The sequence below is a fragment of the Macaca thibetana genome, chromosome 1 (assembly GCF_024542745.1).
Source record: "Macaca thibetana thibetana isolate TM-01 chromosome 1, ASM2454274v1, whole genome shotgun sequence".
In the NCBI taxonomy this organism is placed as follows: Eukaryota; Metazoa; Chordata; class Mammalia; order Primates; family Cercopithecidae; genus Macaca; species Macaca thibetana.
The window spans coordinates 206,799,681-206,826,903 of record NC_065578.1 but is presented as its reverse complement, the minus strand read 5'-3'; the positions used below and the strand labels follow the sequence as shown (position 1 = coordinate 206,826,903).

Here is a 27,223-nt window from a genome sequence, read left to right as displayed (position 1 = left end):
TCACTCTGTCCCCCTTGCTGGAATGCAGTGGCCGGATCTCAGCTCACTGCAAGCTCCGCCTCCCGGGTTCAGGCCATTCTCCTGCCTCAGCCTCCCGAGTAGCTGGGACTACAGGCGCCCGCCACCTCGCCCGGCTAGTTTTTTTTTTTGTATTTTTTAGTAGAGACGGGGTTTCACTGTGTTAGCCAGGATGGTCTCGATCTCCTGACCTCGTGATCCACCCGTCTCGGCCTCCCAAAGTGCTGGGATTACAGGCTTGAGCCACCGCGCCCGGCCCAGCATGTGAATTTCATTAAGCAAAGACACCTTGGTTAAAAAGCAAAACTTGGCCGGGTGCGGTGGCTGTTATTCTCCAGAAACACTTTTGGGGGCCGAATAGGTGAATAGGGGTGATGCAAGTGAATTCGTTTTCATTTAGAAGCCCCTCTGTACAGATAATCAAAATTCAAAGTTGAAAGAATCAAAAGAAGCCACAGTTATGTAGGTCTGATTTGAATGTCATCCAGGAGGCGGAGCTTGCAGTGACTGAGACCGGCCGCCACCCAGCTCTACCCTACTTCGTCAAAAAAACAATGTTGTGTTGGAGAGGAAGGAAAAAAGGAAAACGTAAAAAAAGACTCGGAGGAATGCTTTTATCCATACACTTTTCATAAAGACTGTACTATCTGGGCAGTTCCAAGCCAGTTTCTTTTAGCTAGCTGGCCCAAAGACCACAAATCTCTTTTTTTCCTAAATGCTGCTGCAAAGAATATCTCACTGTCACCCCTGGAAACCCCCTCACTGAAGTCTTCTATGAAAAGGCTGATATGATAAACAGTAAGCACTCCAGTCCTTTTTCTTAACGTTTTCCTTTTTTATCTTCAGAGGGGCTTCTCCAAAACGAATTCACTCACACCCCTTTTGCTTTTTGTTTTTTTAACAAATTTTTTTAAAGGTGGTTAAGGCTAAAAGACAAAAAAATTGACTAAAATAAGCTATGAGGCCCAATCAAGAATGGCTTAACATTATTCATTTTCTTCTTTGAACATCTTACTTAAGTGCTTTATTAGGGCTACTAGCTCAGGGTTCCCACCACGTGCGTCAATCTGTTTATAGGCTTTAGATTCAAGCTCTCTAAGAGTATTACGAGTGTATTCAAAAGAACCTACATCCTCAAGATAATGTACACAGTATTTTTTAATATCTATGTTTTCTGTTCTCTGGCGCAAGATATTCTGCACCTGGGTACTTTCAGGCCTCGACCAAATAGCATGAATAGTAGGAAACGAGAACTTTCCCTCTGTTAGATCTTCACAAAAACTTTTGTTTTCACTATATTCTTTGGAGTGCAGATTAGCATAATCATCCCTAATTTGGAAAAAGAGCCCAAGTGTATTAAGAAGTGGTTTTAAATCTTCCTTGTAATCAGAGAACAACTGCATGAGACCTACTGCTAATCCAAACAGTCCACCAGTTTTCTGCAGCACCATAGCTTTATATTCTTCTTCAGTGGGACAAGTGTAATTATCCCTCCAGTAAATATCTAGGCCTTGTCCCTGATGGAGTTCCAAAAGCTGGCGTGTAAAAAGCTTCACTGCATCTGGGTGATCAAGGGTTAAGACTTTCTCCAAGCCAAGGAAATATACGTAATTTGCAGAATTGATGACAGACGGGATTCCATAGATGCTGTGGGCCACTGGAAAGCCACGTCGGAGTTTTGAGTTGTCTTCAATATCATCGATGAGTAAACTGGCATTATGCAACATTTCTGTCACTTCAATAATAATCTAATAAAAAAGAATTGAAAATTTCACTTATTTGAACTATTCAAAACATATACTCAGTTTAATTAACAGATTATGAAAGTCTCAGGTGTTAATTTTCACAATAAATATTTAGCAACCTCAATATAAAATAATATCTTGCATGAGGACTAAATTCAATCAAGAACTAGGAATATTTTTATGTGACAGCTATTAATTTCTTGGGGATTAACAAGATTAGAGTTGCCTAATACCTGTAGCTTGTCCTCTGGAACTTTCAGCCAATGATTAAATGCCTGTGAAAGTTTGGTTCTCACTTGTTTACCTGCAATTTAAAAATAAAATGTGACAATAAGATGAGTGTTTTGAGTATTTTAACTACAAAAAACACATTCAGAAACTTCCTTTAAATTGTTCAGACTTGCTAAATCCAGCGTCATCAATCCATTACCTACTGCAGAGCTTGCCTTGTACTGTTCAACACCCCATTCTCAATCGCTCTGAAATCCGGATCATAAAATGCACAACCTTCTAAAATTAGGGCAGGCATGGGAGACTCTAAAGTACTTCAGTGGCCAACTAGTCCACTCTTTTCATCTGGAGTAAACAATTTTAAAGTAGGATGGGCTTTTAGGGCTTAGGACTTAATTTGTTCTTTTTGAAAAGGAAGCTTGTTAATTAATTAATCAAGTGAGACACAGTCTTGCTCTGTTGCCCAGGCTGGAGTGCAGTGGCATGATCATGGCTCACTGCAAACTCCACCTCCTGGGTTCACATGATTCTCATGCCTCCGCCTCCTGAGTGTCTGGGACTACAGGCACACACCACCATGCCTGGCTAATTTTTGTATATTTTGTAGAAAGGGGGTTTTGATACATTGCCCAGGCTAGTCTTGAACTCCTGAGCCCAAACGATCCACCCGCCTCCGCCTCTCAAAGTGTTTGGATTACAGGTGTGAGCCACTGCGCCAGGCCAAGAAGCTAGTTTAGTGTCAGTTAATTGGCACTGCCTATTTTACATAACTATAGGCATTGTTAATAAAATATATTTTACTATTTAATTACTTCATAAAATTACCTCTTGAAATATCTATTTCTCCTTTAAGTTAAGGCTTTAGAGATGTGGAAGCTCTGCTTCTTTCCTTTCAAAAGTGAGATTATCGCACACTGAAGTATTCCCTTTTAAAATCCTGAGTTTAGTCAAAAGCTAATCTCATTATTTTGACTAGGGACCTTCATTTTCCAGCATCTTCTTTTTTTCTTTCTTCCTTTTTTTTTTTTTTTTTTTTTTTTGAGACAGGGTCTCACTCTGTCACCCAGGCTGGAGTGCAGTGGTATGTTCACAGCTCACTGCAGCCTCCACCTCCTGGGCTCAAGTGATCCTTCCAGCTCAGCATCCTGAGTAGCTGGCACTATAGGTGCAAGCCACCATGCCCGGTTAATTTTTGTTTTTGTAGAGACAGTGTTTTCCCATGTTGCCCAGACTGGTCTCAAACTCCTGGGCTCAAGCGATCTGGCCGCCACAACCTCCCAAATTGCTGAAATTACAGACGTGAGTCACCTCGCCCAGCAGTATCATCTTTTTCTTTCACAGAAAGCTCAAGATAGGTCTTTGTTTTTTTTGAGATGGAGTCTCATTCTGTTGTCCAGGCTGGATTGCAGTGGTGTGATCTCGGCTGACTGCAACCTCCGCCTCCCAAGATCAAGCTATTCTCCTGCCTCAGCCTCCCGAGTAGCTGGGATTACAGGCATGTGCCACGACGCCTGGCTAATTTAAGATAGGTCTTTGGATAGAAGTTACCACTAGAAGTCATTGTAGCCATATATAAAGGAATGATAGATAAAAACCACGGCCAGTTCACTTAGTAAAAATGTTCTATAAATTTTCTGTTAAATGAATGCATGGTAATAACATCCTAATTTTAGATTAGGTTTCAGGAAAATGGTTACATAAAAAGTTAAAACTAAAACACTTTTTTTTTTTTTGGAGGTGGAATTTCGCTCGTCACCCAGGCTAGAGTGCAATGGTGCGATCTCAGTTCACTGCAACCTCCACCTCCTGGGTTCAAGCGATTCTCCTGCCTCAGCCTCCCAAGTAGCTGGAATTACAGGCGTCTGCCACTACGCCCAGCTAATTTTTGTATTTTTAGTAGAGACGGGGTTTCACTATGTTCGCCAGGTTGGTGTCGAACTCCTGACCTTAGGTAATTCACCCGCCTCGGCCTCCCAAAATGCTGGGATTACAGGTTTTTTTTTTTTTTTTTTTAGACAGAGTCTTGCTCTGTCGCCCAGGCTGGGGTGCAGTGGCCGGATCTCAGCTCACTGCAAGCTCCGCCTCCCGGGTTTAGACCATTCTCCTGCCTCAGCCTCCCGAGTAGCTGGGACTACAGGCGCCCGCCACCTCGCCCGGCTAGTTTTTTGTATTTTTTAGTAGAGACGGGGTTTCACCGTGTTAGCCAGGATGGTCTCGATCTCCTGACCTCATGATCCGCCCGTCTCGGCCTCCCAAAGTGCTGGGATTACAGGCTTGAGCCACCGCGCCCGGCCTGGATTACAGGTTTTTTTTTCTTTTGGAGACAAGTCTTGATCTGTCACCCAGGCTAGAAAGCAATGGCATGATCTTGGCTCACTGCAACCTTCGCCTCCCGGGTTCAAGGGATTCTCCTGTCTCAGCCTCCCAAGTAGCTGGGATTACAGGTGTGCGCCACTACACCTAGCTAATTTTTTGTATTTTTTCTTGAGACGGAGTTTTGCTCTTGTTGCCCAGGCTGGGGAGCAGTGTTGCGATCTTGGCTCACTGCAACTTCCACCTCCCAGGTTCAAGCGATTCTCCTGCCTCAGCCTCCCAAGTAGCTGGGATTACAGGCGTGTGCCACCAAGTCCAGCTAATTTTTTATATTTTTAGCAGAGACAGGGTTTCATCACGTTGGCCAGGCTGGTCTTGAATTCCTGACCGCAGGTGATCCACCCACCTCGGCCTCCCAAAGTGTAGGGATTACAGGCATGAGCTATCGCAGCCGGCCAATTTTTTTGTATTTTTAATAGAAATGGGGTTTCACCATGTTGGCCAGGCTGGTCTCGAACTCCTGACCTGAAGTCATCCACCTGCCTCGGCCTCTCGTAATGCTGAGATTACAGGTGTGAGCCACTGTGCCCAGCCTATTATTATTATTTTTGAGACAGGGTCTCGCTCTGTCACCCAGGCTGGAGTGCGGTGGCACAATCACGGCTCACTGCAGCCTTGACCTCCTAGGCTCAAGACCCGCGAGTAGCTGGATCTACAAGAACAAGCCACCATGCCTGACTAATTTTATTTTTATTTATTTATTTTTTGTAGAGGCAGGGTTTCACCCTGTTGCCCAGGCTGGTCTGAAGCCCCTGGGCTCAAAAGCAATCTGTCTCACTTGGCCTCCAAAGTGCTGGGATGATAAGTGTGAACCACTGCACCTGGCTTATATCACTTAAACACATTTTTTTGAAGATGAACAACAGAGTCTCAATGTGGAATTTCATTTTTCACTTTATTTTTGAATGTTATATTAAAAAACAGTACAATATATGGCTTAGTTTTGAGGTACTACAGTTTTAATATTTTTTTCCCCTCTGATGACATGCTAATGTTTAGCCTGATACTTTTTTTTTCTTTTTTGAGACGGAGTCTCGCTCTGTCGCCCAGGCTGGAGTGCAGAGGCCGGATCTCAGCTCACTGCAAGCTCCGCCTCCCGGGTTTACGCCATTCTCCTGTCTCAGCCTCCCGAGTAGCTGGGACTACAGGTGCCCGCCACTTTGCCTGGCTAGTTTTTTGTATTTTTTAGTAGAGACGGGGTTTCACCGTGTTAGCCAGGATGGTCTCGATCTCCTGACCTCATGATCCGCCCGTCTCGGCCTCCCAAAGTGCTGGGATTACAGGCTTGAGCCACTGCGCCCAGCCTAGACTGATACTTTTAAGTTCCCCGCCCCCCCCCTTTTTTTTTTGAGACGGGGTCTCCCTGTATTACCTAGGCTGGGGTGCAGTGGCGTGATCTTGGCTTACTGTAGCCTCGACCTCCCAGGCTCCAGTGATCATCCCACTTCAGTCCCCCAGGTAAGCTGGGAGTACAAGGGCGTGTCACATGCCTGGCTAATTTTTTGTATTTTTAGTAGAGACAGGGTTTTGCTATGTTGTCCACGTTGGTCTTGAACTCCTGGGCTTAAGCCATCTGCCCACTTTGGTCTCCCAAAGTGCTGGGAGTACAGGCGTGAGCCACTGCGCCTGGCTAAGTTCCGAAATAATTTCTAACACTGAGGCTAATCACAGAGATCTCTCAAAATTAAAAGGTTACTGCTTCCTCTTTAAGATCTAAACATTATTGTCTCTCTTTTTGGAGCCCTTCTTCCTCTACTGCCAGCTTCATCTCTCCCTAATCCCACCCTTTACCTCATCTAGGGCCCCACACTAAGGCAAATAAACATAAACATAAGATGACAGCAAGTATGAGAAATTTAAAAATAAAAATAATTTTCTTTACTACTTTCAGAAAATTCTTTTTTTTTTTTTTTTTTTTTTTTGAGACAGGGTCTCACTCTGTTGCCCAGGCAGTGGCGTGATCTCTGCTCACTGCAACCTCTGGCTCCTAGGCTCACGTGATTCCCATGCCTCAGCTGGAACTAAGGCATGCGCTACCGTACTTGGCTAATATTTATACTTTTAGAAAAGACAGGGTTTTACCATGTTGGTCAGGTTGACTTCAGAAAATTCTGATATCATTATTATTATTTACTAGCAAGAGTAATACTACAACAGTGTAAATGACCTGGCACACCTCTAAGTTACTTTAATAACTCGGAAGCTCTCTCTCTAAAAAAAAAAAGCGTGTTATGTGCATAGTGCAATGTCGTATTTCTTTAGAAGTATCTTTTGAGGTTATATTCCATCATGGATCAAGAACATATTTGAACAAGAAGGTGAGGTACCTAATGATAATTTTAAGCATGTTATCTAATGCCATTATTTCCAGGTAATGAGAATTAAAAAAAAAGTCATAGAAGGTGGTCACTGCGTAAGTAAGCATTATGGTTAAAATGTAACTGTAGGCAGTCCTTGCTTTGTAAGTAGTAGAGTAAGAGACATTCGAGAGACGCTTGTTAGACTTTTGTCAGCACTGATAACTGGCTTGCTATGAATGCCAGCCCAGTTCAGCGAGTGTGAAAGTGTTCTAAAGGACGTCTGGCAACAAGAGCTGGGCAGAGTGAAAGTGAAACTGCGCCATGTTTCTCACTGGGAGACACTGAAAAAAGTTACTAACTGCTGGATACATGTCACTCAAAAGCAGTCTCTTGGCTTTTTCTTAAACAGTGGGCAACCTTTCCTTTGAATTCTCCATTTCTATCATTCCCTCATTCTTCTGATGCATTCACATTAGCAGGCAAGTCTCTATTAGGGTCTGCCAAAACAAAAATGACACTAATTATGGTTTCCAAGGTGTAGCACAGGAGTTAGCATTCTTTCGGCTTTTATCCTTCCCAGGCTCATGAAGAACAGAAATGCACACATTACCATAGAGGTGTGCTCATAAAGAAAGGTGTATACTTTAGCACAGACATTAAAAAGTGTCTATTGAGACTGAATTGAGAGCATCATTAGAGTTTAGTCACAGTATGGGCTAAATAGGTTTTTATGCTTGTCAAATAATTTACCAACTTTTACATTATTTCTTCTTTTTTAAAAAATGTTTAAAACAGAGAGGGGGACTTGTTATGTTGCCCAAGGTGGTCTCAAACTTTTGGCCTCAAGCAATCCTGCCTTGGTCTCCCAAAGTGCAGGGAATACAGGTGTGGGCCACCACACCTGGCCTGTATTATTTCTATGAGAAATAATTCGTTTATAAATGATTTTTTATTACAAGAACCCGTTTATTATATTCATGAGTTTTTGCTTATTATCATTTACAGACAAGGTTTTTTTTGAGTCGGAGTCTCATTCTGTTGCCAGGCTGGAGTGCAGTGGTGCAATCTCGGCTCACAGAAACCTCTGCCTCCCAGGTTCAAGCTATTATCCTGCCTCAGCCTCCTGAGTAGCTGGGACTACAGGCATGCGCCACCATGCCCAGCTAATTTTTGTATTTTTAGTAGAGATGGGGTTTTACCATGTTGGCCAGGCTGCTCTCAATCTCTTGACCTCATGATCCGCCCGCCTTGGCCTCACAAAGTGCTGGTGACCTCATGATCCGCCTGCCTTGGCCACACAAGTGCTTTACAGGTGTGAGCCACCACGCCCAGCCTCCAGACAAGTTTTTAAAGAAGCAAAATAAAACAAAAACACACACGTACACATGAGGTAGGAAGCCATGTGCAGGTGGCATGCCTTTATACAGGAATAAAGTGGGCTATGCTTCCAAATACTGTGATTTTAGATACATTATTATTTGGCTGTCAAAGGAACTAGTAGTATACGAAATGCAGTGCATGTGTGAGATACTGGAAAACGAAGACATAGAAGGTAAACTTGAACATGGATGGTAAATAAAGTGTTCTATTGTTAAACAAATCTGCCTAACTTCCCCTAATATCTAAACAGTGGAGAATTTGAATGCGTAATATCCATAAAGAATACAACCTCCAATGAGATACCAAAATATTTTAAGTATTTTTATTTTTTAAGGTATGTTAAATCATTGGATATGTTTTAAAGGGTGCCTTCAAAAATTACGTTTCTTTTTAAGAGACGGGGTCTCACTATGTTGCCTAAGCTGGAGTGTAGTGGCTATTCACAGGTGTGATCATTGTGCACTACAGCCTTAAACTCCTGGGCTCAAGCCATCCTCCTGTCTCAGCCTCCCAAGTAGGTGGGACAACAGGTGTATATCACTTCACCTGGCAAAAATTACCATTTAATAATGAAAAATTAGAACGTTCTATTTATCATTTTTCTCAGATGCATCACCTTAAATACAAAATCTCAACAGCTAGCAAGTCTAACCTTTTCTATTTGCTAACATTTGAATGACCACTACTGTGTGAAAATGACCCTCTATGGACTATAACTGAAGTATTACCTGGTAACTGAAGTAAGTATTTATACGGTTCTAGAAGAATTCTTTGGACTGTTTCTTGAGTCTTCTCCATTGGATTTAAACTTCAAAGCCAATCTGTCAAAAAGAAACATAAAGATCACATGAAACTAATCATCTTTGAGTATAAAACTGCAAAAGAATTTTTATTCCTTTTTTTTTTTTTTTTTTTTTTTTTTTTTTTGAGATGAGTCTCGCTCTGTCGCCCAGGCTGGAGTGCAGTGGCCAGATCTCAGCTCACTGCAAGCTCCGCCTCCCGGGTTTGCGCCATTCTCCTGCCTCAGCCTCCCGAGTAGCTGGGACTACAGGCGCCTGCCAACACGCCCAGCTAGTTGTTTTTGTATTTTTTAGTAGAGACGGGGTTTCACCGGGTTAGCCAGGATGGTCTCGATCTCCTGACCTCGTGATCCGCCCGTCTCGGCCTCCCAAAGTGCTGGGATTACAGGCTTGAGCCACCGCGCCCGGCCGCAGGAATTTGTATTTCAAGGTGTTTGTGAAAAGACAGTCACCCAGTTTGGTTTAAAAAGAATTTTCTGTTGCCGCGCACGGTGGCTCACACCTGTAATCCCAGCACTTGGGAGGCTGAGGCAGGCGGATTGCTTAAGCCCAGGAGTTTGAGGCCAGCCTGGGAAACACGGCAAAACCCTGTCTCTACTAAAAATACAAAAAATTAGCTGAGGTGGGTAGATCACGAGGTCAGGAGTTCAAGACCAGCCTTCACACCATCTCTACTAAAAATACAAAAATTAGCCAAGCATGGTAGTGAGTGCCTGTAGTTCCAGCTACTTGGGAGGCTGAGGCAGAATTGCTTGAACCCAGCAGGCAGAGGTTGCAGTGAGCTGAGATCGCACCACTGCTCTCCAGCCTGGGCGAAAGAGTGAGACTCCAGTCTCAAAAAACAAAAAAAGAAGATTCTACATCTATGAAGCCTTGAAAACATGTTAAGTGAAAGAAGCCAATCTCAAGAGACTACATATTGTATGATTCCATCGATGTGAAATGTTCAGAATAAGCCAATCTACAGAGACAGAAAGTAGATTCGTGGTTAGGAATAGGGACTAATTGCTAATGAGTACAGGGTTTCTTTTTGCAGGGATCAAAATGTTATAAAATTAAATTGTGGTGATGGTTGCACAGCTCTGTGAATACATTAAAAACTGCTGAAATGTACACTTTAAATGGGTGGTATGTAAATTCTCTTTCAATTAGAAAATTCTTCATTCAAGTGATTATATTGGTCAAAGTGTTCTCTTGGTTTTTAAGTTTTCTTAGTCATGTAACTTATATTAAGCCTTTCCTATTTTATCAACCATAAAAGGCATAATTTGTTGACGGCAAATGTCAAAACAACTCCAAAGAACTGCAAAGATACCTCTGTATTTAACTGATTACACTAATTAGTAAACATATCCTTTTCTAAATGAGCACTAAGATGAGTATGTTTTATGTATTTAAAATTTAAAGGGATTCTCCTACAATCAATCAATTTCAGAGATTTCTGATTTAAGATATGCATTAACTCAAATGCAATCATATTTATTAAACATATTCCCCTTTATACTGAAATCTGCCTTATTTCAATATTTCCTACAATAACACTCACGGTCTTCCTAGGGTCTCCCTGTGCTGCTGAATCTCTACTTTCTTTGTATCTGTTTCTATTATTACTTGTCCTCGTATTAGGAATCTTTTTTTAACTGCTCTAGCATCTTTGGCACATTTTGGGAAGTTTATTACTTTTATCCTCTTTCTTCTGCTTCTTGGGACTATGATTTAGTCTTTAGAATCCTAAGCCCGCTTCTAACCAACTTTTCTGGCTTCACGGCAGATACAACAAAAAGGCTAAATGTAATATGGCATCTAATGGCAGTTTGTGGTTAGGGCTGTTCAATGGGTTGCACATCATTGGTTTTTGGAATTGGAAGCCACTTTAGAAAGTTATCTCAGTATGCCAGAAGATAAAGCACAAGAATATATTTGTTTAAGTGAGGGTCACTTTTTTTGAATGAAGAAAATGAAGTTGAGTTCATGTACTTTGTGTTACTCTGATTTGTCCAAAGTTCCTTTTTTCTTTTTCTTTTTTTTTTTTTTGAGACGGAGTTTCGCTCTCGTTGCCCAGGCTGGAGTGCAGTGGTGCGATCTCGGCTCACTGCAACCTCCCCGTCCTGGGCTCAAGTGATTCTCCTGCCTCACCCTCCCGAATTGCAGGGATTACAGGTTCCCGCCACCACGCTCAGTTAAATTTTTTGAATTTTTAGTAGAGATGGGGTTTCACTATGTTGGCCGGGCTGGTCTCAAAACTCCTGACCTCAGATGATCCACCTGCCTCAGCCTCCCAAAGTGTTGGGATTACAGGTGTGAGCCACCATGCCCGGCCTGATCCTTTTTTTCTAAGTCTGGGCCAGAGACTTAGAAATCTTCAATTTAAATACGCATCTTGTATGATTCTGATACAGCTGCTTGAGAATGTTAGGGGAACTGGAAATAGGTTGCTTACATGGTACCACACCACACCGCAACTAAGCGGGTGTGGGCTACTGTTATTTATTATAACAGTGAGGATGTGTTCCTTGCTTTTTTTTTTTTTTTTTTTTGAGACGGCGTCTCTCTTGGCTCATTGCAACCTCTGCCTCCTGGGTTCAAGCAGTTCTCCTGACTCAGCCTCCTGAGTAGCTGGGACTACAGGTGCCCACCACCACGCCCAGGTAATTTTTCTATTTTGGTAGAGACGGGGTTTCACCAGTGTTCCTCGATTTCTAAATTTGCCCTAGTAACTTCATAATGTTAAGTAACAAAAGTCATCTTTTATAGCCCGGTCACCTGATACTATGATCGCATCACTGACACTCTCAGGTGTAAGGCGATTCTAGTACTGTAACTTCTTGCTGGCACTAAAATTAAAAATGTAAAATATACTTAGGAGCAGAATCTGACTTTTGTGGATTTATACTATAAATTAATCCACCAAAGACAAGACTTTTGCACATATTTCAGTTAATAAACACACTGATTTATATACATGTAGCCAAGCAAATCCAAAGATCCTGAGTAAATACCGACAGCGTGCCACAAAAGTAAAATTTCCAAAATCTTGCACTTGTGTGTTTATTACAGACTATTCATAATAGTAAAATCAACCTAAGTGTCCATCAGTAGATGACTGAATAAAGAAAATGTGGCATATACACAATGAATTGTTATTCAGCCATTAAAACAAAATGAAATCATGTCATTTGCAGCAAAATGGATGGATAGCCCTTACCTTAAGTGTAACAAGTCAGACATAGAAAGACAAATAGTACATCTTAATTATAAATGGGAGCTAAATAATGTGTATACATGGACATGGAGCATGGAATGATAAACAATGGAGATTCCAAAGGGTGAGAAGGTGGGAAGGAGGTGGATGATGAAAGATTACTTAATGGGTACAATGTGATTATGTGGGTGATGGACACCCTAAAAGTCCTGACTTCACTACTACGCAATCTATGCATGAGATAAAACTACACTTGTACCCCATACATTTACACAAGTAAAAATAAACAAATAAAAAAAACCCCAAACCAAAATCTAATTATTAGTGCTAGCATTCCACTTTTCCGGCACAATTACGAGTGTAGAAGTGCTGAGACTACATTAAATACTATCGGGTATTTAATGTTCCTGTTTTGTAGCAGTCAATGAATACAAGGGTAAAATGGTTTGAACCACATTGTCTCTGTAATGTAAATGTTCTTCTGCTGTGAAATGAGACTTGTAATATGGCAATAGGAGAAAAGAATAAAACTTCTACATATGTATGCACTGTTAGGCAGTTGGCAGGCACATGATAATGGATGGCTGAAATAATAACACACACATATAACCATCAACTATGCAAGTGCTTTGATGCTTCCCCATACTGTAAACCATCTCATGGATCACATAAACCTTTTGAGAATATGATGAAAGCTATGAATCTTCTAAAAAAAAAAAAAGCCTGTGTATGTGTTAATACGCTCCAACACAAATGTATGCACTGCTGCAAAGACTTACAACATATAACTTCTCAGAGATCATGTAGTCCCTGAATCGTTTACACGCACCTCAGATTAAGATCCCCAGCTATTGAATATCTTTACCCTTCAATGCCAAGCACATATTCATGTTTGTGTTATAAGTTAAGACATAAATTCCAGGCCGGGCGCGGTGGCTCAAGCCTGTAATCCCAGCACTTTGGGAGGCCGAGACGGGCGGATCACGAGGTCAGGAGATCGAGACCATCCTGGCTAACACGGTGAAACCCCGTCTCTACTAAAAAATACAAAAAACTAGCCGGGCGAGGTGGCGGGCGCCTGTAGTCCCAGCTACTCGGGAGGCTGAGGCAGGAGAATGGCGTAAACCTGGGAGGCGGAGCTTGCAGTGAGCCGAGATCCGGCCACTGCACCCCAGCCTGGGTGGCAGAGCAAGACTCCGTCTCAAAAAAAAAAAAGACATAAATTCCACTAGCTTAACTCTTTATTGAAGGCAGATTACAAATGAAAATTAAAGCACAAAACTAGTGTATAGTTCAGGTTACTCTTCAGGATTGAAAGGCATATTTTTTTGTAGTCTGTTCTCATCTATATCAAACAATCATAAAAAAATCAGCACTCCACGAAAAGAAATCATTTTAACAAGAGAAACATTTCAAAGAGAAACATCCCACATGGGAAATTTCTACATCCACCTTGACTAGCAATCAATACCAAAGACGTCACAAGGAAAAAGAGGCTCATAAAGAATCAAATAAGTGAAATAATCAATATACCTATTGGTAATATTAGGCAAATACTTATTAAGGTAACCTATTACCTATACTATTTGATCTCTGACCCGTTACCTTATTATCAGGGATTGAAGTATAATATTAGGTAAATCCTTATTAGGTAACCTATTATCTATAACTTATTATCAGGGATTGAAAAAAAAAGAAGATGCAAAACAGGAAAAATAATGGCTTAGATAAAAGATTATTATCGAACATCATTAAAGGTAGAATTTAAAAAGCATCTCATATACTTATCTATTTATATGTCAGTACCTATCTTTTCTCAACTACAGGTTAGGAGCAAGAATCACGTTTGTATATTTTCTCACAGCCTTCAAAACACATTTGACTGAACTTAAAGATCAATGAGATAGAGCTTCAGAATTCCCTTTTGCGTCAGGATCTCTAGCAGGTGTACCCTGTTGCATAGAAATCAGAGCTAATCTTTGTTTCAATTTGTAGAGAGCTTTGTGGTTGATGTTATTTTTCAACTTAAAACACTAGTCATGCTTTTTAAAAAAAAATTATTTCCTTTGCTCACTTAGAGATGTTTAAGAATACTCACTTAACAAGTCAATTTCCTTTCCCAGAGGATGTTTACATACAAGTATTTTCAGTGGTATGAAAACATAAGAACCTCAATTTTTCTAGGTAACAACCAACTTGCCTTGCGTCTTCTTAAGCCTAAAGGATTCTACACACTGCGGCACATACTCTCACTCGCCTTTGTTTTAAATCAAAGGATTTCCCAATTTATCACAGCTGGAAATTTCAGCTATCACGTACTAAACTTAAATGTAAGGAGGCATTAGTGTGTGTTACATGAACTCTACTAGTTTCCTTTTAGAGTGAATAAACTACTCAATACCTCAGTGAGAGTCTGAAACTTCTCACTTTCAAAACTAAAAAGCTGCCAGAAATTTGTTCAAAGGGTGAATCCATAACTATTATCACAAACTCTCCATTCCTGTCACCATGTGCACTATTACGGCAATAGCCTCCTCGTCAGGCTCCCTGCATTTGCCTCTTTAACTCTTCTTTTTTTCGCGTCCTCTACTCTTCAGCCAGGGTGACATTCCAATCGGAGTCATCTCTCCCTTCTAACTGAGATTCCTTGGAAGATATCCCATTGCTATTAGGACAAAAACAAAACTCCTTCACAAAGTCTATAAGGTTCCACACTCCCCCTCATCCCCTCTCTCCAGGCTCAGTTCTTCACACTGGAAAAGCTCCCTTCCGCCACAGGGCTTTCCGACAAGTTAGTCTTTTTGTCTGGAATGTCCTTTCCTTTTCTCTTTCCTTAGTTAACTCCCACTAGCCCTTCAGCTCTCAGCTCGATCCTCACTTGCTCAGAAACCCTTCCTTTCCCTCCCTAAATAAGCCAAATTCCCTCACATTCTCCTATCACCGCGGAACTCTCCTCTGGGGCACTGCCACTGCGGTAATTTCACATTGTTTTGTTCAGCATCTGTCCATCTCGCCAGGCGCAGGTCTACGAAGGCAGAGGCCACCCCAGTGGTCGGCGCTCAGCAGCCATGAAAAAAAGAAAGCGCCTTCTAACGCGTTGGACGATGAAACCAGGGCAACAACCTTGCGTCTAAAAAGCGAACATCCCATGCAAACGACTTATCTTTTCAAAGGGAAGGGCCTGGTTTGAGAATGGCTAAACAGAGACATACAAATGTGAAGCGCACCCTGAATCCTTCCACTCATACTCCGGGAGAAAGACGATGGATCTCAAAGAGCCTGATATAAGCAGGGAATTTCTATCACTTCGAGGCCGATTTTCCACAGCGGCTGGGCAGAGAACTGCAAACGTCTACAGTGCTAGCACAGAGTCCGGAGGGAGAGAAACGGTGAGGTTTCTGCTTCCTCCTCGCTCAGATGCTCCCTTCCGCCGCATTTGGTCAACCCTTCCTCCTCCTCCCCGCTTAAAGCTAGGGGATGGAAAATTCATACACAATCCGGTTCAGCATCCGGGTCCTCACTCTCCTTTCTTTCTTTCCTCTCTGCCCCGCCTCCCAGCCTCCCCCTCCCTCCTTCCCATCCGGGTTCCCCCCAGCCGCCGCCACTGCTGCTCACAGTTTAACGATGATATCACGACTTTCACGCCGCCGGTCCGGGAGTAGCTGTACCCCGCATTAACTTCCTATTTTATAGTGTGGGCTTAGGCTCTTCCCGATGCCTACATGAATCCCTCCCACTACTTCACCACACAACTCTCCGCCCTCCTCAGCCGCCAGCGACACCGCATTACTCGGTGCAAGAAAATGCGCCATCCCGGTCACACTGCGCAGGCGTCGTTGCCACCTCCCTACTGCTTTGTTGCCCCGCCCCTTTCACCCCTCCCCCTCTCCGGTCCACGCTGGCGCAGGGCATTGCGGGCCTTGCAGTTCTCGCGGACGAGGATTTGCGCGTTGGCCCCAGAGGCTGGACTTCATTTCCCAGGAAGCCTTGAGGCGTAACTCTCTGTTTCCATAGAACTGGTGGGAAAATGGCGTCGTTGTTTGTATCCAGCGACCAATAGGAACAGTGTATAGGCGGGTTCTAAAGAATTTTAACCAATCCAAGGTTGTCTAAGAGGCCATCCGGGAAAGAGGTAGGGGAGGGGGAAAAAATCTAGGGGAGGGGAGAAAGGAAGGGGGGGGACCTAGAGTCGGGGTGGGGGGAAGCGATGTTTGCCCGTCAGTCGAGTCCGGAGTGAGGAGCTCGGTCGCCGGAGCGGAGGGAGAGTCTTGAGCTTCAGCTTGCCGCCGCCACGGCCACCGCCTGGACCTTTGCCCGGAGGGAGCTGCAGAGGGTCCATCGCCGCCGTCCTCTGGAGGGCAGCGCGTTTGGGGGCCCGGACCTCCAGTCCGGGAGGGATTTTTCGTCGTCCCCCTCCCCCCAACCAGGGAGCCCGAGCGGCCGCCAAACAAAGGTACCAGTCGCCGCCGCGGGAGGAGGAGGAGCCGGAGCCTGCCTCAGCAGCCGCTGGACCCGCCGCCCTTCTTCCCCATCTCTCCCCCAGGCCTACTGGTTTTGGGGGGGAGGAGGAGAGAGGGAACTCTGGACGTGCCAGGGTCAGATCTCGCCTCCGAGGAAGGTAGGGACATTTTCTGGGGCTTTCGTGGTCTCCTAAAGGGGTTCTTTTGGGAGTCGCTGGGCCCGACCGAGGAGCAGAGGAAGATCGCGGTGGTGGTCCCTGCGGCACCCGAATTCGGGGCCTCGGCCTTCCGGGAGCCCCCACCCCCCGCAGCCGCTGTGTCCGAGCCGCCCCCTGGCTGGGCGGCCGCACACTCAGCGGTTTAGCGGCCGCGGTCGGGGGCCCGGGCAGGGTGGGGGCCGTTCCGCCTCCGGGGCCCTCGGCCCTCACGTTGTCCCTGCGGCGGGGCCAGATGTTGATCCCGCTCCCACTTGTCGGGTCTGCGCCCGGAACGGGACGTGGGCAGGGGCTCTGCGGCGGGCCGGTCCAGCCCGCGGCCCACAGGCCCTCCTGGGCCCTCGGTGGCCCCCGGCGGGCCTCCACCTCGGACGCGGCGCATGGGGGCGCGGACTCGCTCGGCCGGGCGCTGAGGCCCGCGGGGAGAGCGGCCGGCCCCACGCCGGACGCCGGGCTTGTTGTGAGTTTCTTCTCTGACAGAAATGGCGTCATTGTCGTAGACGGGAAACTCCGTCGGGTCTCGACAATGGGGACGGGAAGCTGCCGAGCTGTGTAGGTGGCTGGGTTTGCGGGGATGGCGGGGCCAGAGGGAGCCCCGAGTCGGCGTGTGATGGTTCGGGGGCTGGCGCCTGGTGCGGCTCTTTCTTCGGGGTTCGGGCGTCGCTCGGTTCCTTCCCTCCGCCTCCGCCAGTGCAGAGGGGTGCCTGTGGTGTTGACTGGGTGTCTTTTGTTTCCCCTCCAGGTGCAGGTGAACCCGGTGTTTTAGAGAATATCTCGGTCCCAGAGTCATCATGAAGGTAAGATTGCCTGCAGAATACGAATCTTTGGGGTTATCGAATTCAGGAAGTAGGGGTTTGGACGAGGTCGTCGTGTGGGGCTTCCGAGTTTTGCAGAGGAAGGTGTGTTTGGTGGCTTGGTGACCGAGCCCTTCCCCAGAGAGACCGGGGTCAGCTGGCGGGCTTTGCTGTGGAGTTGGAGGCAGTTACAGGATATCTCAACTGAAGATGATTCTCCCATATTGAACCCCTCTTTTTGTAAGGAATGAGAGGAATAACGGCATGAATTAAAGTGTTTTAAAAGGTAAAATAAAAAGCAGGTCAGGTAATCTGACCCTGGAAACTGAACTGTATTGTGGTTCTATCAGTTACACTGATGAAAGAAAATCTTATCTATTGTGTGAACAGTACTGTAAAATTTTAGCAGAAAACTCTTTGATTCGTCACAAACATAATTTAATTGAAAGATTTAAAAAGATAATTTTGGTGATCTTTACACAATTCAGAGATACCAATTGTTTCTTGTATTTCCAGGCACTTGGGGTTATGTGGTTTATTTTTCTTTATTGATCTGGTTGGTCTGCAAATAAGTCAGAGGCTCTGTTGCATTATGATGTGTGGAAAACTGATGGCCAGGTTCCTCTTAGACGTAAACATGTTAACTGAGTGGAGAATAGGGTCAAAAAATTTGCTTAATTGTTGGAAGAAATGATAACCATAAAAATACAGTTTTTTTTGGTCACTTGAGAGAATATGTATATGAATGCTGTCTTTTTTGTTTTAAACACATGCTGGAATGAAACCTTAGATTTTTGAAAAGTCTAGATTCAACTGGTGGAACTTAGACACTAGCTTGTATTTTTTCATCCATTACAAATTCAAAAGTGCTTGAAAAGGGTAGAGTGTTCACAAGTGTAGAAATGCAACAGATAGCATGTTAGAATATCAACGTTATCTACTTTTGACAGTTTCTTTGAACTATTTTAAAAAAATTTCACTTGTCCTCAGAATCAAGACGACTTGGACAGTACTGCATCCAAATTAAAATTTGTAATACCTGTGGTTGCAGAAGGTAAAAGCTGTGGCTACTTAAATTTTGGTCTACTATACAGAGTAATTAAGTGTAGTCTAATTTTTTTTAAGGTTTTCTCTTTGAGTTTGGGATGCTGTAAACTACCTGAAACAGTTTATTCCTATCTCATTTTCATGTAAAAGAAAACAGCATCGACATGTTTCAGGAATGAATCCCTTTTGTTAGTCACAAATCCTAGCTATAACTCTCGTGACCTGTGTAAAACAGTGAAAAATGCATTTATTAGGTAACTCATATATGTACCTTGATGTTGGGTGAGAATTTCTTAAGAAAAGTTTTGGTTTGAATAATAATAAGTTCAGAAGCTGAATAAATAAAAGGTTTAGTTTGGAGTAAATGTAATCTGTCACAGTTCCCAGTGTTGTAGTGCCTGTCACTTCTTAGGTGCTCTATAAACGTTTGGTTAAAAGAAATGTAGTTAGGTTGAAAGTCTTTGAGATTAAAATTTTTTTTTTCTTCCTTTCGTTTCCTTTTTTTAAAAACTAGTCTGTTTAAAAAAATGAAAGTATGTTGGAAACTTTAGCCTTAAAAGTTTCTTGGTAATACTAGCCAAATGCAAATTTTTTGGTATCATTTTAGAGATACTAATTTTAAGTGCTCAGCATTACATTCTGCCTTTTTTTTTGAAAGGACTTTTATTGTTAAAAGGAAAAAGTTACTAAAATAAATTTCTAACTTTATACAAGAACTTCCTGTTATTATAAGTATAGCAAATCTTCTCTTAGTATCTGCTAGTAATCATTAGTATTAAAAACTTAGCTTATTTCTTACAACTTTATTTCTTATGTGATAAAAGATGAGTAGCTTCTTGTAATTTGTATTTTGCTTTAGCAAAAATTGCGATTCAGAATCTATTTCATGTTGAGTATATTAGGCCTAAATTTTCTTTCTTTTTCTGTGTGTTCCCAATTTCTTTTTTTTTTTCTTTTTGATAGTCTCACTATTTCACCCTGGCTGGCACGATCTGTAATTCCCACCTCCTGGGCTCAAACAATCCTCTCACCTTAGCCTCCTGAGTAGCTGGAACTACAGGCACACCTGGCTAATTTTTGTAGTATTTGTAGAGATGAGATTTTGCCATGTTGCCCAGGCTGTTCTCGAACTTTTGGGCTCAAGTGATTCTACCGCCTCAACCTCCCAAAGTGCTGGGATTACAGGCAAGAGTCACTGTGCCTGGTGTAATTTCTGTATTACGATGATCATTGAGCTATAGAAGGTTTTATGCCATTTATTGGATCTTACCAAACATATTTATACTTCGGAGCAAGCTTTTAAGTTTGAATTGTCTATTGTATTAACGACAACAAATCTTTAAATTGTATTAAGTGACAGTTTATTGAAGTGATTGAAAGTTAGATTATGTAGTAATACTTTTTAGGTGTTTTAAAGTTTAAGTGTTACATGTTTTAGCAGTTTTCCCATGTACTACCTTTAAGAATTTATGTAAATACATTCCCATTACTAATATAGACTGTGTTACTTTTTTCACAGTGTGTTTTTGAGGAATATGTAATACATAAGGAATTAGTGCTATAACATAGACCATGATGTTGATGTTATGTTGAATTTATTTTTCATACTCTTGATAGACTTTTAAAAATCAGTGGTACCAGCTGGGCGCGGTGGCTCACGCCTGTAATCACAGCACTTTGGGAGGCTGAGGTGGGAGGATCACCTGAGGTCAGGAGTTTGAGACCAGCCTGGCCAGCATGGTCAAACCCTGTCTCTTCTAAAAACACAAAATTAGCTGGGCATGGTGGCACACGCTTGTAATCCCAGCTATTCGGAAGGCTGAGGCAGGAGAATTGCTTGAACCCAGGAGGCGGAGGTTGCAGTGTGCTGAGGTCGTGCCACTGAACTCCAGCCTGGGCGAAAAAAGTGAACGTCTCTCAAAAAAAAAAAACAATAAAAAAAAAAAAAAAAAAAAATCAACAGTACCATGTTATAAGGAAGTGGTAGATTATTAAAGTTTGTAAATCATTTTTTTTATTTATGAAGAGTAAATAAGACATTTTTACTTATGAAGAGTAAATAAGACATTTTTATTATGTCAGGTTGAGTTTTACTTTTTTTTTTTTTTTTTAAGATGGAGTTTCGCTCTTGTTGCCCAGGCTGGAGTGCAATGGTGCGATCTCCACTCACTGCAACCTCCGCCTCCCAGGTTCAAGCAATTCTCCTGCCTCAGCCTCCCGAGTAGCTGGAATTATAGGCAGGCACCATCATGCCCGGTTAATTTTGTATTTTTAGTAGAGACTAAAGGTTTCTCCATGTCGGTCAGGACCACTTGAACTCCTGACCTCAGGTGATCTGCCTACCTCAGCCTCCCAAAGTGCTGGGATTACAGGCGTGAGCCACCGCACCCGGCTAATTATTACTATTTTTAAATCAAACTTTTTTTCCTGTATCTATATTTGTACATGTTATTAATGTCTTTCATTACATAGCAGTAAATTTTCAATCAAAATGGGCTGGGTGGGCTGGACATACCAGAATCTTTAGAGGATGAGTGATTTAGATGATTATACTTTGGCAGGCATGGTGGCTCATGCTTGTAATCCCAGCACTTTGGGAGGCTGAGGTGGGTGGATTACTTGAGGTCAGGAGTTCAAGACCAGCCTGGCCAAAGTGGTGAAAACCCCGTCTCTACTGAAAGTATAAAAAACTTAGCTGGGCGTGGTGGCACATGCCTGTATTCCCAGATACTCAGGAGGCTGAGGTAGGAGGATTGCTTGAACCTAGGACGTAGAGGTTGCAGTGAGTCGAGATGGTACCACTGCACTCCAGCTTGGGTGACAGGGAGACCCCATCTCAAAAAGAAAAAGAAAAAGAAAAAAAGATGATTATATTTAGAATCCATGTAGATTGAATTTTTCAGATGTACTTTTCTTCAATAATAGTTGGCTTAGGCCACATGAAAATAATGGATTGATTACAAATTCCCTTTTTTAATACCCTGTGTGTACATGTTCTCTCTCCCCCCACTTCTACCTTTCTTTCTCTTTCTATCCACTCTCTCACTCCCTTCCCCTCTCTCCCTTCTTTTCCATCCCTCTATCATTTTTTCCTTCCCCTTCTTCCTTCTGTCTCACCTCTTTCATAAGTCATTCATTTAACCACAACCCCTTGCATGTGTCAGGTAATACAGAATGAAGGTGGGTGAGGCATCTAACCTGCTTTCATGTGTCAGGTAATATAGAATGAAGGTGGGTCAGGCTTCTGACCTGCTTTCAGGGAGCCCACAGTGTAGAAGAAGATGCAGATAAATAAAGCAAAACTCTCAGGATATCGATTTATGAGTATTCTGACATAAAATAATTGTAGGAAATGCTATGAGAGAACAGAACAGAAGAGGACAGCTAAATCAAAAGATCTCTGGAAAGTTTTCTGGTAGAGTTGACTTCTAAGCTGAGTGTGAAGGCTTTTGCTAGGCAAAGAAGGGAAGAAAATAGTTTTTCAGATAGAAGATAACGTACTGGAAAATGAACAAAACAAGGTGAAGTATCTGGAAAGTGTAAGTAATTTGGTGTGACTGAATTAACTTAAAACGTTGTATGTTTGGGTAGGAATAGAAGGGCAGTGGTGGGAGATGAAGCTGAGTCAGGGAGTCGAAAATTTTCTTGGCCGGGCACTGTGGCTCACACCTGTATTCCCAGTACTTAGGGAGGTTGAGGCAGGTGGATCACCTGAGTTCTAGACCAGCCTGGCCAACATGGTGAAACCCAGTCTCTACTAAAAATACAGAATTAGCAGGGCATGGTGGCATCCACCTGTCATCCCAGCTATTAGGGAGGCTGAGGCAGAAGAATCACTTGAACACGGGAGGTGGAGGTTACAGTGAGCCGAGATCATGCTATTGCACTCCAGCCTAGGTGATAAGAGCAAAACTCTGTCTCAAAAAAAAAAAGAAAAAATTTTCTTGAAAACTACATGGAATCATTGAAAGTTGTTGAGAATTGTTTGAATCTAGGAGCTGGAGGTTGCAGTGAGCTGAGATCGGGCCACTGCAAAACAAGGGGAGAGCTGAAGGTAAGGATGGAAATTCCAGGTAAGAAGTCCAAGTGGAAAGTGAATAAGAGCCTGAACTAATGCAGTGGAAATGGAGCAGAGAGGATAGATCTGAGCCTTTTAGAAGTAGAATTCAGGGCCAGGCACGGCGGCTCACACCTGTAATCCCAGCACTTTGGGAGGCCGAGGCGGGTGGATCATGAGGTCAGGAGATCAAGACCATCCTGGCTAAAACAGTGAAACCCTGTCTCTACTAAAAAAATACAAAAGAGAAAAAAGCTGGGCATGGTAGTGGTCACCTGTAGGAGGCTGAGGCAGGAGAATGGTGTGAACCCGGGAGGCGGAGCTTGCAGTGAGCCGAGATCATGCCACTGCAGTCCATCCTGGGCGACAGAGCAAGACTCCGTCTGGAAAAAAAAAAAAAAATTAAGTAGAATTCAGGACCTAGTAACTCATCCTGGGGTAGGAGGAAGATGGAGGGTTTTTTGTCTTAGGAAATTAGATAGATATTACGGTCATTTGAAGCATACTGTCGTTGGACATGCTAGTTAAGATGTAAGAGTAAGTAGGTAGGATGAAGTCAGAGGCTTGGGTTAGTCTGGTGTGAATGTTAACCTCATAACTATGATATTTGAAGGGATTTAAGATCCATAACATGGCAAATTTTGTGCTATAAATTTGTGGTCTTTTTGATGAATAGGTAATCTTGTAAAATACTAACTTGTTTTCTGTCCAGATTGCTAAATCTTTGGTTATTGTAATTAAAAAAAATACTAGGTGAGTACCTGTGTCACTGACGAATGTGTTTTTGCCAAGTCAGCCAGTGAATTCAGTCATTGAACACATTGTGTACCTTGTACCAGACATTGTTCTGGGTTTTGAGGATGCAGCAGTGAATAGAACAAGAGTTCTTACCTCATGGAGTTTACTTTCTACTATGGTGGACACGCTAAGAAAAAAAATAGTGGTAAGTGCTTTGAAGAGACATCATACGGAATCAGAATAAGAGATTAGAGTGACAGAGGGTGGGTTACTTTAGGTGTTAATAGAGGGCCTTTTTGAGATGACATTTAAGTGTGCTGTGAAGCGAGTGATAGAGTGAGCCATTCAGGTTTCTGGGGGAGGAGCATTCCCTACAGAAAACAAGTGCAAATTCCCTGAGATGGAATGTGTTTGGCATGTTTGAGTGTGATAAGTATTTAAGGAACATGAAGAAGGCCATCAGGGCTGGAGTGGTAGGAGAGGAGGCCAGAGAGGGTCACGAAGGGCCAGTACAATTATAGGGCCTTATAGGACATGGTAAGGACTTGAGTAAAATCTGACTGTGTTAGGAGCCCTTTGAAGGGTGTTGAGTGAAGTGATGAGATAAACATTTTCACAAATGTTTGACTGCTGGGTAGTGAACAGATCATGGGAACACAAGAGTGGAAGTAGGGAGATCAGTCACAAGGCTGTCAAGCTAGTCCTGGGAGAGATGGTGGTGAGGAGAATTAGTAGTATTGGGAATATATTTGAAGATGGGGATGATTGGATTTCAATGGATTGGGTGTGAAGGGAAAATTCTACTTGCTGCAACTTGCAGATGTATGTCCTCCCACAAGTGCCCTCCCTCCTTTTTCTTTGAGACGGAGTCTCACTCTTTTGCCCAGGCTGGAGTGCAGTGATGCAATCTCAGCTCACTGCAGCCTCTGCCTCCTGGGTTTAAGCAATTCTCTTGCCTTAGCCTCCCTTGTAGCTGGGATTACAGGCACCTGCCACCACGCCCGGCTAATTTTTTTTTTTTTTTAATATTTTTAGTAGCGATGGGGTTTCACCATGTTGGCCAGGCTGATTTTGAACTCCTGACCTTAAGTGATCTGCCTGCCTTGGCTTCCCAAAGTGTTAGGATTACAGGTGTGAGCCACTGCACCTGGCCGCTCTCCCCCCCTTTTTTTTTTTTTTTTTTTTTAAAAAGTCTCTTTGCTGTGATTAATTGGTAGATGGGATTCTTGGAACTGAGTATGACCATGAAGGCATTGTCAACTCTTAGCCTTCCCATATTAGTGAGCAGTGAACATTGAGTTGAGCAGTCCTTTCACTTGTTTTTTTTTTAATTAAAAAAAGGGATATAATTCACATACCATAAAATTCACCCTTTTATTTTTTTGAGATACGGCCATAGTCTGTTGCCTAGGCAGGAGTGCAGTGGCGCAATCACAGCTCACTGCAACCTTGATCTTCAGTAGGCTCATGTGATCCTGCTTCAACCTCCCAAGTAGCTGGGACCAGAGGTGTATGGCACCATGCCCAGCTAACTTTTTTTTTTTTGAGATTGAGTCTTGCTCTATCACCCAGGCTGGAGTGCAGTGGCGCGATCTTGGCTCATTGCAAGCTCCGCCTCCCGGGTTCATGCCATTCTCCTGCCTCAGCCTCCAGAGTAGCTGGGACTACAGGCGCCCACCACCAAGCCTGGCTAATTTTTGTATTTTTAGTAGAGACGGGGTTTCACTTTGCCAGCCAGGATGGTCTCGATCTCTTGACGTGGTGATCTGCCCACCTCGGCCTCCCAAGGTGCTAGGATTCCAGGCTTGAGCCACTGTGCCCGGTGATCATGCCCAGCTAACTTTTAAATTTTTTGTGGCGGTCTCACTGTGTTGCCCAGGCTGGTCTTGAACTCCTGGGGTCAAATGATCCTCCCATCTTGGCCTCCCAAAGTGTTGGGATTACTGACATGAGCCATTGCACCTCACCAAATTCACCTTTTTAAAGTGTTCATAAATTTCTAGTATTTTCACAAGTTTGTGCATCCATCACTACTATCTTTAGAAAACTTTTTTATTAATTTTTTGTTTGTTTTTTAAGAGACAAGATCTTGCTATGTTACCTAGGCTGGCCTTAAACTCTTGGGCTCAAGTGATCTTCTACCCTCAGATTCCTGAGTAGCTGAGACTACAGGCACATGCTACTATCCCTAGCTATCCATCCCTACTATTTAACTCCAGAACACTTCCAAATTCCCAAAAAGAAACTTCTTATCCATTAGCTTCTTATCCATTCACTGTTCTTCCTTTTTTCTATCCCTCCAATAACTAATCTAAATTTTTTTTTTTTTTTGAGAAGAAAATCCGATTCTGTCACCCAGGCTGGAGTGCAGTGGCATGACCATGGCTCACTGCAACTTCGACCTCCTGGGTTCAAGCAATCTTCCTGCCTCTACCTCCCAAGTAGATGGGGTTATAGGTGTGTGCCACCGTGCCCGGCAAATTTTGGAATTTTTTGTAGTAGTGAAGTCTCACTATGTTCCCTAGCCTGGTCTGGAACTCCTGAGCTCAAGTGATCCTCTGGCATTGGCCCTCAAAGTGCTGGGATTACAGGCTTCAGACGCTGAGTTTAGCATTTACTTTCTGTCTGTAAGGATTTGCATATTCTGGACATTTTCTGTAAATGGAATCCTATATACGTATGTGGCCTTTTGTGTCTGATTTCTTTTTTTTTTTGTTTTGTTTTGTTTTTTTGAGACGGAGTCTCGCTCTCGCCCAGGCTGGAGTGCAAGTGGCGCGATCTCCTCCGCTCACTGCAAGCTCCGCCTCCCGGGTTCCCGCCATTCTCCTGCCTCAGCCTCCCGAGTAGCTGGGACTACAGGCGCCAGCCACCACGCTCGGTTAGTTTTTTCTATTTTTAGTAGAGACGGGGTTTCACCGAGTTAGCCAGGATGGTCTCGATCTCCTGACCTTGTGATCCGCCCGCCTCTGCCTCCCAAAGTGCTGGGATTACAGGCGTGAGCCACCGCGCCCGGCCGTGTCTGATTTCTTTTACTTCCCATAAGTGAAAGAGGTACCAAGTGTTGACTCAGCGCGGTGGCTCACGCCTGTAATCCCAGCACTTTGGGAAGCCGATGTGAGTGGATCACGGTGTCAGGAGTTCAAGACCAGCCTGGCCAACATGGTGAAACCCCATTTCTACTAAAAATTAAAAAATTAGCCGGGCGTGGTGGCGGACGCCTGTAATCCCAGCTACTCAGGAGGTTGAGCTGAGATTGTGCCACTGCACTCCAGCCTAGGCGTCAGATCAACACTCTTGTCTCAAAAAAAAAAAAAAAAAAGTAGCAGCAAGTGTTAATACTATGCTGCTTTTTATTGCTGAATAATACTCTTATCTTATGAAGATATGATATTTTGTCAGTCTACTTATTTGGAGGACATGTGGGTTATTTCTGCTTTTTTGCTTATTGTGAGTAATGCTGCTTTGAGCATTTGTATATAAGTTTCTGTGTGAACATGTATTTTTAATTCTCTTGGGTCCTGGGAGTAGATCTTTCAGTTTTTAGGGTACTAATATTACCTGTATGATAACCTGGAGAGTGCTGAGTATTTAACTTCATGTATTTTGTGTTGTGGCAAGTGGCCACCAAGGAGTCAGACATTTAAAAAATTAATTCAGTATTTATTGAATACTTATTATGTATTGGTCTCTGTTCTAGTCAGTTGGAATATGTCAGGGAACAAAACAGCTGGACATTCCTGGCTCTTTGGATCTCTTAGGAGTACAGGAAACTCTGATATTCAAGGTTTCCATAGAAAATAATGTGCTTTTAGAAATCTGATAATTTTCATTCTAAAATTGGAGACAGCGTTCAGGTTTGAGGA

The 27,223-nt window shown here is 43.3% G+C and overlaps 3 protein-coding genes across 9 annotated transcripts in view; 2 read left to right on the top strand and 1 right to left on the bottom strand.

Moving 5' to 3' along the window:
- RBM34 (RNA binding motif protein 34) overlaps nt 1-27,223 on the top strand; it is a 254,736-nt gene that overhangs the window by 42,120 nt on the left and 185,393 nt on the right. The gene's annotated exons all lie outside the window — the stretch shown is intronic.
- GGPS1 (geranylgeranyl diphosphate synthase 1) lies at nt 995-15,879 on the bottom strand. Of its 2 annotated transcripts, none has more exons than XM_050770217.1 (4): nt 15,665-15,879; nt 8,776-8,868; nt 1,997-2,067; nt 995-1,766 (listed from the first exon to the last, which is right to left on the bottom strand). In XM_050770217.1, exons 2-4 carry the CDS (start codon nt 8,843-8,845, stop codon nt 1,005-1,007), a joined length of 903 nt encoding a protein of 300 aa, XP_050626174.1. In that variant the 5' UTR covers nt 8,846-8,868; nt 15,665-15,879; the 3' UTR covers nt 995-1,004. The 2 variants fall into 2 exon arrangements, with proteins under 2 accessions (XP_050626174.1, XP_050626184.1); XM_050770227.1 differs by lacking the exon at nt 15,665-15,879 and adding an exon at nt 15,277-15,566.
- Nucleotides 16,569-27,223, top strand: part of ARID4B (AT-rich interaction domain 4B) — a 165,465-nt gene continuing 154,810 nt past the window's right edge. For all 6 annotated transcript variants that reach the window (XM_050769750.1, XM_050769744.1, XM_050769738.1 and 3 more), the window contains exons 1-2: nt 16,569-16,667; nt 17,467-17,521. In XM_050769750.1, coding sequence (XP_050625707.1) covers nt 17,516-17,521 — 6 coding nt within the window. In that variant the 5' untranslated portion in view covers nt 16,569-16,667; nt 17,467-17,515. The remainder of the gene's footprint in view (nt 16,668-17,466; nt 17,522-27,223) is intronic.